Source organism: Cygnus olor, chromosome 3, assembly GCF_009769625.2.
Source record: "Cygnus olor isolate bCygOlo1 chromosome 3, bCygOlo1.pri.v2, whole genome shotgun sequence".
In the NCBI taxonomy this organism is placed as follows: Eukaryota; Metazoa; Chordata; class Aves; order Anseriformes; family Anatidae; genus Cygnus; species Cygnus olor.
Window position 1 is genome coordinate 108,144,211 of NC_049171.1, and position 16,562 is coordinate 108,160,772.

At 47.5% G+C, this 16,562-nt stretch overlaps 1 protein-coding gene across 5 annotated transcripts in view; it reads left to right on the forward strand.

The window, feature by feature from the left end:
• The window catches only part of TTBK1 (tau tubulin kinase 1), a 107,382-nt gene extending 95,238 nt beyond the window's left edge, over positions 1-12,144 (forward strand). For all 5 annotated transcript variants that reach the window (XM_040553663.1, XM_040553664.1, XM_040553661.1 and 2 more), the window contains 2 exons: positions 2,973-4,567; positions 4,998-12,144. In XM_040553663.1, the coding sequence (XP_040409597.1) occupies positions 2,973-4,567; positions 4,998-5,424 (2,022 nt within the window). In that variant the 3' untranslated portion in view covers positions 5,425-12,144. The remainder of the gene's footprint in view (positions 1-2,972; positions 4,568-4,997) is intronic.
• The last annotated feature ends 4,418 nt before the right edge of the window (positions 12,145-16,562 follow it).

A 16,562-nucleotide genomic window follows, 5' to 3' on the forward strand; every position in this document is an offset into this window, starting at 1 on the left:
GCTCTAAGTTGGTCTTGCTTTGAGGTGTGATTGGAGCAGAGACCTTCAGAGATTCCATACATCTTTGTTATTCTACAGATTTGAGACATGAGCTAAGCCTCTCTAGTCCTGACCTTCCAGTATCCGCCTCCAAGTCCTCCCCATTGGTACAGCAGAGCAGAAAAGTTCTACTCCAGCCCCTGAGGAACAGTTCTAGAGCAAGTGAGTGTGCAGTAGCACAAAAGACACGTGCTGTATGTCAAGAGAGGACACAACCCTCTCTGTTGAGGGCTTCAGACTAGGAACAGCCTGTTCAGCAGCATGGCTGCTTGCAGGTAGCTGCTGATCACATTAACTCAACAGTGAATACAGTCTCAGACTTTGACGCCCTGGGACTGTCTTCCTTGTTAACAGCTTCAGATGATGATAGTAGTGAAGGTAAGAAAATACATGTTAAACTAATATTTGACCCACAACTCATTTCAACATCTCTTTTCCTTGGGGTTGTGGATGACTTTTGTCTTTCATTTTTGGCATATTTATGCTCTTTGGATTTTCTCCATGATGGGTTTGCAGTGACAAAATAACCACAGTCTCAGGATGCTTTGAGGAATGAATTTTGCCAGTGTTTGTGTAGTGCATGCGATAGGTTAAATAGTCCAAGTCTGCCAAAGGTAGGCAGAAGCCAAACAATCAGTGTTGTATCACTGCAGTGTCCAAGCAGGGCAATAGAAAATACACAGAGAAAATGAAATGACAGACAGAAAGGCAGTCAGTCCATTTGCTGAATACCACAAGGAATTTGTACAGGCAGAGGTGGAAGTATGTGGAGGTTGGTAATGTATCTGCAGCATGACTCAACGATAGCAAAGGATAACCAGAGCAGAAGAGGGCAAGAGCTGTAATTTATATTACAGTAATGTTGTGCTATTCAGCTCAGGGTCATACCTTTTTGCTTCGTTTGCTATATTTTAGATATATATAAATTACCTCAGAAAAACTTCTGATGTTTTGCAAAAGAAAGATTGGTTGAAGAAAGAGGGGTTGCTGCAGACAGGACTGAGAATACTAAAACAGTATGATAACTGTGTGCACATTGGGTGTGCTGATGTTCCTGCAGGGCTGATGAGATATTAGCTACAAGCAGAGAATAAGATGAATATCAAAAGTTCATAGGATCCCCCAAGTGTACCATCAACCACAGCAGGGTGAAGTAGAGCAGCAGGTGACCTGCTGTTGGAGACGGAGTTTCCTTTCCAGTGGGAAACTCAGCACAAAGCAAGACGTTGGTCATGGCTTCTTTGTTCGGGTCCAGTCCCAAAGCTGGGGAAGCATGCCTGCTTGATCAGGACTCCAGGGATAAGCAGATTTGTACAGTGGGTGTATTTCTTGGGAAGAGCAACTCTAGCCAATAGGACAAATCCAACCTTGGGCTCCAAATGGATTAATTTCCAGGAAGTGCCCTGGAGAAAAAGAGGGAGGAAGCCTAGTGGGTAATTTCCTTTGCAAACTGTGGTAGGTCCATCTAAACAGGCGAAGTTCCACAGCTGCCAACCTGATACAAAAGGTAGAGTGAATCAGTAACAGCCCAAATCTGGTTAATACAGGGCCATCCTCAGGGCCAGGCTTCAAATAAGCTTTGGACTCCAAAGGCATTGCCAAAGCCAGCCTGTGATTTATTTTATAAGATAGATAGAAAAATGAAGGCAGCAGCAGGCAGGTTTTGTCAATGGTTGAGGAGAAATGAGGAAACAACCAAAATACAAATGAATCCAGGAGTACTGAAGAATGAGTGCCTTCTTCATTTTGGAAGAACAATCTATCACCATGCATAACTGCTCAGAGCTGCCCACAAATCTATTTGACATGTTCCTGTTCCATGTGAGCATAAAGATCTTACATTTTTTCAGGCACAATTATTATGAGAGATGTAACAAGGAGATTTTCAGTGCAAATTAAAGTTGTGGCATTGGAGTAAAAAGATATGAGGGTTTTTAATTCTCTAGAGAAAAGAGGTCACCTAAATATCTTAAAAAATCCATTCTGAAGAGTGTTGCTACTATGATTTTCATTTACAAACAATTGTTAATTAGACTAAACTTGGATAGGCATTTCCTATTTATTTTGTCCTTTTTTTGCTTGTTCAATCAAGAGTGTGTGTGTGAACTGTTGCTTTTCTACTAGTTTTATTTTCAAACATTTCACAGTCTACTCCTGTAGCCTTATGAGCAGTCATCCCTCTACAGACTGCAGCTTGAAAAATACGTCTCCACCAACAGTTCAGTTCTCCATTGTTTTTAGTGGTTGGACACACCAGAACCTAATAAAGGTACTTTATATGTCAGCATTCATGACTTACTGGCTGGTCATTTTAATGAAAACAGACACTTGTAGAATACGGAATTAGAAGTTGCTGGACATAAAATGGAAGCGGAAGGGAGAGATGGATAGCACAGCAGGGGAGCACAGAAGAGCTACAAAGGTTATTGCTGTGGGACAACGTTGGATGGTACTCTGAAGTGGTTAGGAAACGTATCTACCCCAGAGGGGGGTCCTTGAGCTCACTGTGGCCTGGGCATAAAAGAGTTGCTGAATGGTTCTAGTAAGGAAGGAGTGAATATATAAGTACTGAAATAAATATATAAGTACTGATATAAATGGGTAAGTACTGAGGAAGATTGGGAGATATGAAAAAATCCTGAAGAACTGCTTGCAAAGAGGTCTTTCTAGTCCAAGTTAATGACTGCTAACAAAGAAACTCCTCAGGCATGTTTTTTTTTTGCCTTTCTTGATAAGTGTCTTTGTGAATCTCTCCTTCCTAAGGTTGGTACTAATCTAATAACTGAGTTATCACTGCTCCAACATATATTTTGGAATCATAATGGTTTAGATGATTTCCACTGACGCTTCCCACTGTTGATGCTGATGACGTTTGTGCCAGTGATATGTCTGAATATTAACCTTTTTCTTTTGTCCTATTTGTTTTCTGGCAGGCATATACACTGAAGTCATTTGAAATGAATGGTCTGCCCAAGGCGGTGCCTTTAAGTTTGCCTTATCAAGACTTCAGAAAAGATGTGTCAGACTACTGGGAGAAGCCTAAAGTATCCCAGCGGATAAAGAGAGTTGATTTCTCAAATGTTGTCTTGACTGCTCCTTGCAAACCCCTGGAACCTTATCTGGAAATGAATGGAAAAGAGGAGGAGGAAGAAGATGAGGAAGAAGACGAGGAGGAAGAAGAAGATGAGGAGGAAGCAGAGGAGGAAGGGGATGAGATTGACATGCATAGTGGTTCCAGCAGTGACCTGAGTCAAAAAAGCACAGAGCGCAGCCAGGAGTGTGCACCATCCACACTCCTGGCCGATGACCAGAAGGGATCCAAGGGTCGGGCTTCCACGGCTGATGGGGACCTGGAACTGGAGGAAGGCTCGAAAACACTAGTGCTGTTTTCACCAGGTGATCTGAAAAAGTCCCCGGTGACCACAGACTTGGCTCCAGAAGTTGATCTGGGGACTCTTGCTGCACTGACACCTCAGAGCGAGCGGCCGCAGCCGATGGGTAGCCAACTAGATGTATCTGAGCCAGGGACCCTGTCCTCAGTCCTTAAATCTGAACCAAAGCCTCCCGTGGCAGTGGCTACAGCTTCTTCCCCATTTACCAAAGTTGAGCGCACATTTGTTCATATAGCTGAAAAGACCCACTTAAATGTCATGTCTTCCAGCGGCCAGCTGATGAGGCATGAGGAGTACTGCCCTCCAGGCCAGTTTGAAGAGGTGATTATTGAAGAGGAGCTGGAAGATAACCTGGTGCTGGTAGAGAATGGAAGCATCCATTCGGGGCTAGAAGGGGCAGAGACAGAGAGCTGTGCACTTTCGGCTAATCACATTGAAATCACCTCGGAGACGGTGGGAGAGCAGCTGGCCATTCCCAATGGCGTAGCAAAGCCTCCTGAGGACAAGCCAGAGTCCTCAGACAAAGTAGCGCTCTCGCTGGATTTGGAAGAGCCTGCTAAGGTTGTCACAAAGGAGCCTGACCTTGAGAAGTCAGCATCAGTAACAGAACACCTTAAGCCAGCAGAGATCCTCCTGGACACACCACAGCAGGGTCCCAGGAGGCCTCTGGGCTCTAGATATAGAAGTCGGATACCCATTTTGTTCTCCGAGGAGGACACCGGCTCAGATCTTTCAACTTCACTCTCAGCCAAAGAGAGGCTTTATAAGAGGGCAAAGCAACCTGACTTGGCTCGTCTCGTGATGGAGAAGAGGCAAAACCGCCTCCTTAGGCTGGCCTCAGGGGCGTCCTCCTCAGCATCCTCCAGCGATGAGAGGCGGCGGGCCTCAGAAACCCTGTCAGCCACCGGTTCTGAGGAGGACACCCATGACTCTGATGACTCCATCCCACGAAAGGCAGGGAAGGAGAAGGCTGGCCTCCTGGGGAAAGAAGAGAAACTCATAAGCACAAAGAGCAGAATTCCTCGGCCCATCACGCCAGTGAAAACACCGCTAGAGGCAATGAAGTCTGAGAGCTCCACAGCCATGGCAATGGCAGTGCTGTGTAGCTCCCCACAGGATGCAGCTGTTGCCCACAGGTAAGCCTGAAACGCTGAGCAATGCAAGATATTGGACTTGTTAAGGAATCACAGTGGGGGATTTGCTCACCTCCCACTCCCTTACCCTTCACTTGGCTTGAATGAATGGTCCATTCCTGTTTCTTACAGCCATTTCAGCTCACTGATGTCTGATATTCCCACCTCTGTTGTCGTCTTTGGCTGAGTCTGGCCAAAAGGCCAAGCCCCTCTTCACTTGCCCTGGCTTTGAAGCTTTCTTCCATTCCATGAACTCTTTTATTTGGTCTGAAGCTGCTAATAGCAGATCCCTCCTTTGTTGAGCTCTCAGTCCTGCAGCATGTTTACCATGGCCTTGACTCCGTAGGGGCACTTGGCCTGGCTATTGCATTTAGCTGCCCAGAGATCCTTGCAGAAATTCCTCTTCATCCCCCACTCTTCTCTTTCCTTGCAGGCTTCAGGCACAGAGACCAGCTGGAAATGTCCCAAACGATTGCCGAACAACACAGACACAAAGTCGGCTGCCTCCTTCACCAAGTTCCACTTCTCTTCCTCCACGGAGCAGCTCACGGAGGTCCAGTTGTGCATCCCCTCGGAGCCCTGTTCTTCCTTCAAAAAACCCCAGTGCTTCCCCCAGAAGCCAGTTGCTGCCTCGGAAGGAAAGTCCTTCTCCCTGCCGGCAGCATAAGCCAGGGACTGCTCTTCAGCGAGTTCCACCTTCCCCCCGACCTCAGCCCCAAGCTCAGGCCCTGGGGCCAACAGGAGACTCCCTGCCCTCTCCTGGTGTGGCCAAAAAACGTCAAAGAGGAAAAACCCAGACTCAGAGTCCAGCAACCAAAGGAAAGCAGGTGTCCCCGGAAAGTAAGGCAGCTGCCAGATAATGATCTTCTGCCAACCCGACAGACTGGGTAACTTCTGCATATAGTATACACTTGAGATGCTGCAGCACAGCCTTCCATGCCGGAACCACGAGTGTATAGCAGTAGCTGTACTTCAATGCTTCACTCACTCTCCCCCCACACCGTCGCAATCAGCTCCCACGGGCCTGAGAGCCTCTGAGCCACGGAGCCTTCTTCGAGGGAAACATCCAGTCCGCAGCTCACGCTTGCTAATATACAGCACCAAGCAGCGACCCAGGCAGCCTGCCTAGTGCCTGACCCTCCCCTCTCCCTAGGCATTCCCCTCTCTCTGTTAGCAATACCAGTCGCCAATACCGACCCTGGCTTCGGAAAGAGGAGCAGAGGTGATGAGAGCAAGGCCTGCTGGGGAGGAAGGCTCCTGTCCTGCAAGCAGCTCCCTCCTCTCTCTTTGCTGGAGAACACCAGCCTTGGCTGCCAGCACCTGAGTGTTGGCTCACCTCCTGCCACCCGTGTAAGCAAAGGATTGTCACCAGCTCAGCCAAGGGTGATGGATGTGTCGTTGTGAGCTGAGAGGAGAGGAGCAGGAGAGGGGTGGAGGGGGTTTTCCTCTCCTTTCCAGAGGTGCCTCTGCAGGCAGGAGGGGGAGACAGGCAGGTCTTGCTGGATCCTCCTACCTGCTCCAGTATGTCCCACAGAGGAGGCAGTCTGTTTCTGCAGATGCCTGTGTGGCAGGTATTTAGGTGGAAGTAGGGATGTATTGGCAGCTTGCTGGGAAATCAAGAGCGCTTGCTAATTGATGTGGAAGAGAGCACACTGCAGCTGCTTCTGTCTCAAATACCGAACTGTGACCTGCGGAGACCACATCTCCCAACACGGGTGGTTCCTCTCAACCGAAGTGTGGCTGGTGCTGCAGTTCTGTAGTCCACCAGACACAGCTCCATCCTGAAGATGTGAATAGTCACTGGATGCCTTCAGCTCGGGTGCCCTCTGCACCTAAATTCCTTGTGCTTTATTGTTCACGCTCTTGGTGTTTGTGAATTTTGGCACTGTGGTTGAAAGTTCCCCTACACAGCAGGGTGGGAAATAATTATCTTGTAGTATATTCAAAAGCTGCTGCTTTGCAAGGAGAGGTTTGCTGGTACACCGTGGGTATCTCGTGCATTTCTAAGGGGGAGATCGGGTTTATGTCTTTCTCTTTCTCGGTGCTCAGCTCTTCCACATGTTGCATTAGAACTAACAATGTGAATACAAAAGCAAGGGCTGTGCTCTTCAAATAATGTTATCAGAGCAGAAGCTTAGCTCTCACTTAGAATTATGCACCAACTTTTTAGCCCCCCAACTAATTAGGAAGGTTTGAAAATTCGAGCCAGGAGGATTGCTACCTGTCTGAGCCTGATGAGATCTTGAAGTAGTCACAAAATTTTCCCCTCGCCGCACAGGGGGAAACACTCCAGACCCAAATACTTTGGGCTTCACTCCGTTGTCATGCCTAAAAGAGGTTTTGCATGAGGCAGAACAAAAATGCGGATGTTCTGCCCACCCATTCCTGCAGCTGCAACTAGCAGCGTCAGTAAATATTTGCAGACAAAAAAGCTTGATGGAGGAATCTGGATGGCACTAACCTTGATTCATTGAACACGTATACAAACAGCCACATTCATGGCCATCAAGTCCAAGGAATCCTGAAGTTGTTCACATCTACAGGAACTGCTCTGGAAAGCGTGGAGCATGAGAGCTGTCATGGGGTGGCTGGGAGAACAGGGCACTCCTTGAACATCTGAAGAGGGAAATGCCTAGAAATAGGTGATGGGAATTACCTCTTTACACAACAGTTTCAGTGTTGGCAACACTAGGAATTTATTTTATACAGCTCAAAATGTTCGTTGGTCTCCTTAAAAGTTGTTCGCCCTTATAGAGTAAGAAGCATAGCTTCTAGTCTAAAAACACATCCCAGCTCTCATCTCTGAAGAGAAGCATTGGGAACTCCACACCCAGATTTTGGTTTGATGGACAGAGCTATCTTTGCCACCAACGGCAGAGGTCCCTCCAAGTTCCAGCTGCTTTTTGCACTGTCCCACCTGATGCTGGGGCAGCTCTTTGGTGAAATGGCTGGAAACACGGATCCAGTGGGACAACAAGCACTCTGGTTTGCTGGTTTAGTTTTCACCTGTTCATCAGTCAGGTTCAGCCTTTGGTCACACAAACACTTCTGCCAGAAGTGGAGGAAGGAGAGGACAGAGAGTGCATCCACTTCTTCTGGGGGCACGATGACTTCATGTGAGTTTGAGGTGTTGGTCCAACTACGGCCTAAATATGCCTCACGTGTTTTGAAACCAGAAAACAGAATAAACCCAAACATACAGATTCTTTCTGGAAATACAAATGGTAATGACACTCCTATTGCTTTGTCAAGAGACCATTCATTCTGGAGTGTTTAGATGGTAAGACTTTGTCAGCAAAGCCATTACCAGATGCTTCATCCAGGTCTTACACACACATGCCAAAAATTCATTGAAAGAGCTTGAAAAGAGTGCTATAGGACTATTTATAGGATTAGCAAACCTGCCTTATCATGGGAGGCCAATGAAGCACAATCATTGTATTTGTTCAAGAGAAAGTTTAAATTAGAGTTGTCCATGGCCCAGCTATACCCATGTCAGGGAGGAAGCTCCAGGGCAGAAATCTATCTAGCACATGAAAGCAGGAAAGACTGAGTAGCTGAGAATGGCAGGTGAAGAAACTGGGTAAGCTTTTAGTTGTGAATTGACTATCCAGCGAAATCTTTCACAGGAATGTGGTGACTTTTTATTATTAAAAGGTTTTCTGAGAAACCTACGTGTCTTCTAAGAGGTCTTCCTGCCATGACCCAACTGCGAGTAGTAGGCAGGATGCTGGTGACAGCTCCCTGGAATGGTACAGTCATTTCCCCATCATGCAAGACACATGCCACATGTTGGAGAGCCACCAGAGAGGTCCCACAGGTTTCAGAAAGTCAGTGAAAGATTTCCAGCACAGAAGATAACAGCCTTTCCTCGTGCTGTTTAACAGGGCTGGGCTGATGGTGCAGCTCGATCCAGAGAGATCTGGGAGCACCAGCACGTGCTCCAGGATTTGGTGGCTTGCTGGTTTGGGTTAACCCCGCAGGGTTAAGAATTCATTCACTACTTCCCATCAGCAGGCAGATGTTCAGCCATCTCCAGGAAAGCAGGGTCCATCACATGGAATAGTTTCTTGGGAAGATAAATGCCATAGCTCTGGTCTTCCCCTCCTCTTCCTTATTTCCTCCCCAGTTTTATCGTTCAGCATGACGCCATACAGTGTGGAATATCCCTTTGGTTGCTCTGGGCCAGCTGCCCTGGTTCTGTCCCCTCCCAGCTCCTGGGGCACCCCCAGCCTCCTCGCTGGCAGGGCAGCCTTCATTGGTAGCACTGCTCTGCAACAACTAAAACATCGGTGTGTTACCAACACTGTTTTCATCACAAATCCAAAAGATAGCACAGTATGAGCCTCTGTGAAGAGAAATAACTCTATCCCAGCCAAAACCAGAACGCTTGCTCCCTGTTCCAGTGTCAGCAGAGATGCTCAGGAAAGCCTCTGCCATGCAGAAGCTGCTCTGGATCTCTTCACTTTGATGTCCAAAGTTCTGCCCTTCAAAGGTGAGCGTGGTCCCAGTGGCCAAACACAGCAGATATGTTTGGAGGGAACTCAGCTTTTTGTGTTAGGGAAAAGTTAGCTGGCTGAGGGGGAAAGCAGACAATCCAGCCTCTCTCTAGCCCTGAAGGACAAGGTGCCCTGTTACATCCCCAAAAGGCAGAAAAGGCATGGCCCTGCTGTTCCCTGCCATGGAACATGGTGCATGGGCTCTGCCAAGCCTCAACGACACGTAGGGCTGCTCAAACACCACTGGTAGTGTGCAGCAATTAAAGCAAAGAAGATCCAGCTGACCAGACCAGAGGAAATCTCTAGGAAAAGTAAATAAATGTGCTTGGAGTTGGGGGAGGAGAAGCAGACTTCCCAACACTTTTCCACATTTGTGGGGATTTCTGGAAGCAGCCTGACACCATGTGGTTCCCTGTTGGTGTGTTTGCTGCAGGGTCTGTCCTGGCCAGCTGCACATGGCTGTGAGTTTTGAGGGGACTCCTGGAACAGCTCGCCACCGTGCTTGTGCCTGCGTGTGCATGTGTGTGGGTGGCAGGGATGGTTTGGATTTGCTCAGGAGTATGCCCAGAGTTGAGCTTTGTGGGGTTTTGTGCGTGCTGGGAACAAAAGTGTCTTTGAGTCTACCTGGTATTGAGAGATGCAGCAAACACTCTGCTGAGAGTTTTCGCTTTGCTGGGGTCTGCTGGGGTCCCGCCTGCTTTCTTGTGTGCCAGCTGAGAAGATGGGATGCAGGCTGCTAAAAATGAGTCAATGGCTGCTGTCTGTCCAGGAGACGTTTACAGAGAAACTGGGGTATGGGAGAGTGTGCTAAGTGGTGGATCTGAAAGACCGTTCTCAGCACTACAGCAGCATGATGACAGGTTATATGGGCAGAGGGAGCAAAAAGACTGATGGTGCCCATCAGTCTAATGCTGTGGAAGGGTGTAAACACGTGCTGGAGACACTAAACTGAATTTGGTTGGCAGCACATACACTTCTGCTTGTCTTGGTGCAAAAGGTGTTTCGGTCACAGGCATCTCTGAGTCATGCTTGGAAGTTGTGAGAGGCAGGACACTTTGCTTGCCCTTTCTAAGTAGAGAGTATTATAATATATATATAAATATATATAAAATTATAACGATATAATATAAGTAGTGTCCATTATATATAGTGGCTAAAGGTTGAAAAGGATCCTGGTACCCCCAAAGAAGTGCCCTGGTGCTACATGACTTCCAGGGTGTGCAGGACTGTGCGCTGCATGCGGTGACATGGGTGGCGACACAGGGTACCCCTCTGAGCGAGTGATGCTCCATGAACCAGGGGCCAAAACACACCGCCTTGTATGGTGGGCAGCCCTCATGCCTGCCATCGGAGTTGTAATAACCAGTGGACAGCCACACACCTCTGTGTGGCGCGGATCTGGGTCTGGAGACTGCTTGGGTGGTGGCCCTTCGCTAACACAAGTATGGTGTTGTGTGCTAATGGCATGCTTCGATCCAAAGCAAGTTGTGTTGTGGCAAGGATATCTTTGATGTTTCTCCTTTCCAACACAGAGGTATTTTCTCAGTGTAGATCCTCTGTCAGAAGATGGCTAAACATCTCCTTACAGCCTGACCAGCTCCAGCAGTAGCTCGATGGTCCCTTAGCACACCTCTTCCTTCCCTGTATAGTTTACTGCCCCATGGCATGATCCCACCACTACTCCATGTGCACAGACAATGATGCCCACCTGAGGCCTTGCTCCACACTTCAATAAACTGCAGTTAAATTAATCCTGTGAACACAGTACCAGTCCCTTTGTGGACCTGACGAGTTTGGTTTCGAACAAGCTTCTTCTGGCTTAACTGGCCCGTGCTCCATCTGCTGGTTTCACAAAGCACACAGGGACCAGCTGGGCATCTGCCACCACCTGTAATTCCATCCATTTACCAGCTGCTCCAAGGTTCTTTCCTCTTGTTTTATGTGCCAGTATCACTGAGAGCAGGGTGGGAGCCCACGGACTCCCTGCTTGCTGGCCCCCAAGGTCTTCTGCAGAACCCTAAATGATTTTGTTGCTCTTCCTCAGCCTCTTGCTGATCTCTGAAGGGCTGAGACCGTGCTGATGGTAACAGCAGAGCCAGCTGACATTAAGACAGCAGGAAGGGAGCTACCACAGCAAATCCATGGGTAGGTTCCTGGTAGGGACCGAGGTGTGAGCACCTCCTCTTACAGCAGAGCAGGCTGCAGAGGTGAGATCTTCACGCTGGTGAGGGGACTGCTGTGCTGCCATCAGCATGGCCTTGCCAGCACCTGCTCTGCCTCTGGCTTGCCTTGCATTGCCGCTGCCCTGGGTGCAGAGAGACCTGGCACGGGGTCGCTGAGGGAGGCAGGGGCTGCTGTCTACATGGCACTCGGGTAAATGGCTGCTGGGGTGCCAAGGCAGAGGTTCTCGGGCTGGCATCTGCAGGTGGTGTGAAGAGCTCTGCAGAACATGGGGGCTAGGCGAGGCGTCCACGTGTAAAACCAGTCCGTGTGTGAAAACCAGTGTCAGTGACACTGCTGTCGTGTGGGACCTGGGCCGCTTCTTCTCCAGATGGGAATTGGAGCTGGAAATGCAGATAATTTTGTATATCTCCTTTTAACACATTACCCTGGGACTCTACACTCAGACATCATAGCTGGCGCACCGATGTTGTTTTCCTTCACCTCTTGACACAGTCCAACAAAGTCTTTTGGCCTGCAGACAGGACTCTTGCTCCTTGGTACTGTCTGGGAATGCGACTGGGTCCCAAGGCTAAATCTCTCTACATATCTCCTTTGCATTCATTAGGAAAGCAGCTCAAGAATGTTTACACACTGCAAACAGAATGTACAACTCCGACCAGGAACCACAATCCGGTTCAACTGCATGGCAAATTTCTTGGCCATAAGATCTGGCATGCATCACAGAGGCCCTGTCTGTGTACAGATCCACCCGGCATTTGTCATAACTTCAGATCACGTCTTAAAAAAAAAAAAATAAACGATGATGCCATTTCTTGTTCATACCAGACACAGTTGTCATTAGATTTGTTATTAAAAGGGGGTTTCTTGATCATGCCATTAAAAGCCTGTCTACCTTTTCATCGGTGTCTTCTCCAGTTCATTGGTGTTGCCACGCGAAGCAGAAATACTACCTGATTTTTTGGCAAAGGGTCTTTGCTGCAGTTGTGCTTGGGTTTCATTCCAGTTGTGTGGCAACTGGGGCTCCCATTGCTTCTCTGACCCCTCCTACTGCAACCACAGTGTCCCAGGTTGCCATAAAATCTCTCCTCAAGGTACATTATTTTTTCCTACATCATCACAACTCCTCGGTTGTTCACACTCTGCAAGGAGGTGAGTGTGTTCGACCTGCCTCACTGCAAGAAGCTGGGTCCAAGCCCAAAAACACGTCCTGGAGCATTCCCACATTTCAATAATGAGCACATCTGTGCAGCTGCTTGCAGGAACCACAGGGGGACCCACAGTTGGCTGGTCCAACAGCAAGCCAACAGCAGGAGAAGGACTTCCACCTCCAGAACAAAATAAAAGGAAACCCAGAGCTGCTAGATAAGAAAGAGTAGCAAACCATTTGTAAATAGCTTTCCCTCTGGCTGACTGTGTAGCTACAAGGCAGGTCTTCCTTTTCTTGCTTGCTCTCACTGTTTTTCTCAAAAGGCTCCCTGTCTTGCAGACCACTATCTGCCGTATACCCAAGTCCTGAGAAAAATATATCTTTAGGACTCCTTGTGGATCCAGGCTAGTACCTGCTCACCCATCTCTGTTGGTGATGGGGACGCTCCATCCCTACCCACTCTCCAGCATGGGTCACCCCAAGGGAGGAGCTGCTCCTGTGGAAGATGCTCCCAGGAAACTCTCTTCCCATTGAGTCCCACCTGACCATCCCCAAGGAGTGAGAAGGAGGCCAACAAGGCCCTTTCATTAACACGTATCATGAAAGACACAGTAAATGCAATCAAATGATTTACTCACTGCAGCAAAAAGTGAGCAAGGGAAGTCAATCTGCCCCTGATATGGATTGCAGAGACTCTGTGGTCTAGAGACAAAGCAAGCACAGCCAAAATAGGGATTGGATTCTTCAGAGAACAAATAGCAAAATAATATTCAGCTCCATGAATAAATAAAAAACAGCAACAACAACAATGAGGATGATGACAAAAAAAAGACCCAGACAGGAAGAATTGTGCTTGCTATCCAATGAAGATGGTTGGGTATTAAAAATAATCTAAATGTGGCTCAAATCACTGGTTAAAATAGTGATTAAGAGGCATTAGTGCTCCCAGGCAGCAGCAGGAGGATGTGGGGAGGGCACGAAATTCAAATTTGCTTTGTCCTGTTTTTTGATTTTGTGGTTAGCACTGAAATACCTCTCCAAAACTTTTTAGTACATGGCAAAATACCTCAGCCAGTGTCATCATGGTCTAACACACTAAAGGAGTGGTTTGTCTGGGGTCTTGGATAATAAAAAACTACAGGTTAAGAATATATTTGTAGCAGTCAATGTGATTTTATGGGAGTTGGCTTTGTTAGGCAAATATGGTAGCTTTTTGTTTGGTTGGTTGGTTTTGTTGTTATTGTATAGCTAATCTTACACGACATTTAGCTAAATATCCCCAGACACATTATTTCCCCATTGATTCTTTACACTGAGCTGCAGAGTTCACAGGTGAGAGCTGCTGGTCCCACCAGAGCCCTAGGACACATCTAAGCCAAGGTGGGATAAAGCAGCCCTTCATAATCCAAATAAAGAACGAGGAGCAGCAACAAGGTTAGTGTCCTTTGAACCCACTGTGTTTTCTGACAGGAGAACACCTGCAGTTCTTCTCAGCTTTAAAGAACTGTGAAAAACTGGTTAGATCACAGAAAAGAAGAAAAAGTAAGTGCTGCCTCAGAAAGATGATCTTATGATAACAGGTTTTATTCTTTCTGCTACAGCCAAAAGAAAACAGTTGGTTTGAGTAATGAATCTAAATCCATAGAAAGAAACACTGAGATCTACAAAGCTCCTTAAAGTCCATTTCAGGAACAGTCATATGAAAATTAAAGTTGGGCAGTATCAACCAGGAAATTGAAGAATATTTTGGAATCTCTTGCATCAGCTGCCAGCAGGACAGGTTGAGGAAGGGTTTCAGGGGGCTAATGCAGCCACATGGAGATATTTCAAGATAAGAAAAGCCCCAGTGTAGACAAGGTGAGCTCACCCCAGGTTGAGGGGAAGCCTCCCCTGCAATGAAACTGAGGGAGCTGAGGTTGTTTAGGCTGGAGAAAAGGAGATTGAGGGAAGACCTCATCCGTCCCCACAACCACCCAAGTAGAGGCTGCAGTGAGGGGGGTGTCTGTCTCTTTTCTCAGGTGGCAAGTGATAGGACATGAGGAAAAGGCCTCAAGTTGTGCCAGAAGGTATTTAGATTGAATATCAGGAAGAATTTCTTCATGGTCAGGCTGGTCAAGCATCGGAATGGGCTGCCCAGGGCAGTGGTGGAGTCTCCATCCTTGGAGGTATTCAAGAGATGCATGGATGTGGCACTAACAAACATGGTTTAGTGATGGGACTTGGTAGGTCAGGTTGATGGTTGGACTTGATGATCTTGAAGGTCTTTTCCAACCTAGATCATTCTATGATTCTATGAAATGCAGGTTCTGCCTGCTGTTCCTGGCCCTGCCCTCATCTACCCTCTGATTTCAAACAGTAGCTACAACAGGGAAGAGACTCTCAGGCTGGGCCTCTGGACTTGACTGGACACCAGAACAGCTGACACAAGAAAGGGTCGTCTAGGCCAACAGCTTCAAGGAAATTGCTAAAATGCGTCTGGGTGGGATATTACAAGAAATCTCAGTGGCCCCTTGGAGGATGATGAAGAGCTAGGGATTATCATCTGTGTGGGTATGGCTGATGGAGGAAGGGGTAGGTGGCAACATTTAAGATGTTAGGCAGGAGGTTACAGACCAGCATCCCTACAGCCACATTCTCTGAAGTACTGTCAATGCTACAGGCAGGACAGATGAACTGGCAGACCAACTAGGGGTACAAAGTTTTAATGAAAGGCTCAGAAGATTGGGTGTGAAAAGAAATTAATTAGGAACTCAGAAACTTGTGTTCAGGGATGAACAGACGTAAAGACATGCACTGCATCTAAGCCACAATACAGCTTGTCTGCAGGCATATAAAAATATTTAAAAATAAAATTGTGTTAGAATTTTAATGTAAAGCCTAGATGTAATTTGAAAACTAAACATCGAGCATCCCGTTTGGGATGACAGCATCCAATAAGAGCTGTCACAGAGCCTGAATCCTCAAACAAGGAATAGGCTGGAGGCAAGAAAATCATCTGCAAAGTACAACTTGATAATTGCCTTGTTCTTACAGTCTTTCCCAGACTTCTGCCTGCTGCTAGAGTATGGAGTGTGATTCTCATTGATTAAAGAAGTCAAAGCCTGGGTCAGAACAACTGTTGCTGTATTGATTAAACTGCAAAAGAAGAGGATCCCTACTCAAACACATGGCAGAAAAATCAAAACTGAAGTCTCAGTCACCCCAGATAGGAGCTAGGGGATGCTTAGATTTAAATAAGAAAGTTGGTAGGAAGGAAGATAATTGGTGGAACACTAATATCAATGCACAAAATGTGCAGGAAATTGGAGCAGTTCCCATTGCTGGAGGTCTGGTGCTGTGTGGTAAAGGATGCTCCCCTGGACACTTTTTTTTTTTTTTTAGCTCCTTTGGGGGAATGGCCAGCTGGGAATGGTCTAGGACAAGAAGAGAGGGCTGAGCAGAGCTGTGGAGTTACTGGGATGTGATGAGCAAACAGCCACATGGGCAAAGAAACACCAGCAGGTCAGGCGTTAGACCTAGCTTCACCCACTCCGTGATCACATACAAATCACTCTCAGCAGCCACTCACCCCAGTTCCTGCTTCAGTGGAAGAAAACGTATGACTACATGTACTTTCACACCCACACCTTTACTGTCTGCACAGGATTTCCAAAAATAGCTTTCCAGCCAGTGCTAAATTCTGCTCCAAGCTCCCCAGCCAGCATTACATGTCTTTTTGAGGTAAAACCCTGCCATTTAATTTAAGTTGCAGTATATTAGGGACATGAGAGCACTAATGTGCCTTAATTGCACTGCACAGCTTCATCTGCCACCTACATCTCCTGTGCCCATGGGCCAGGAGCCCAGTTAAGCTCAGGCCTGGATCCCCATCCCTGTCTGAGCCTCATTAGATGCATCCCTGTCTCCAGCCCTGGCCCTTGGACCTGCCTTGTAGCCTTGTCTCCAGACCCTTGTGCTCCAGACTGGGCTCTCTGAATGAACGCAGGTTCCTGCTGGCTGTGCTGAGACCCTAGGGGACTGGGCCCTGTTGGTGAGGATATGGCCAGTGCTGGGGTCCCCTCGGCCCTCTTCTTGTGCTGCTATCTGAACCGGTAGGTGTGTATCTTGAGCTCTGTCAATGTGTTACTTCACACAAGATTATCCTCTGCAAATGGCAATGGATTTCCCT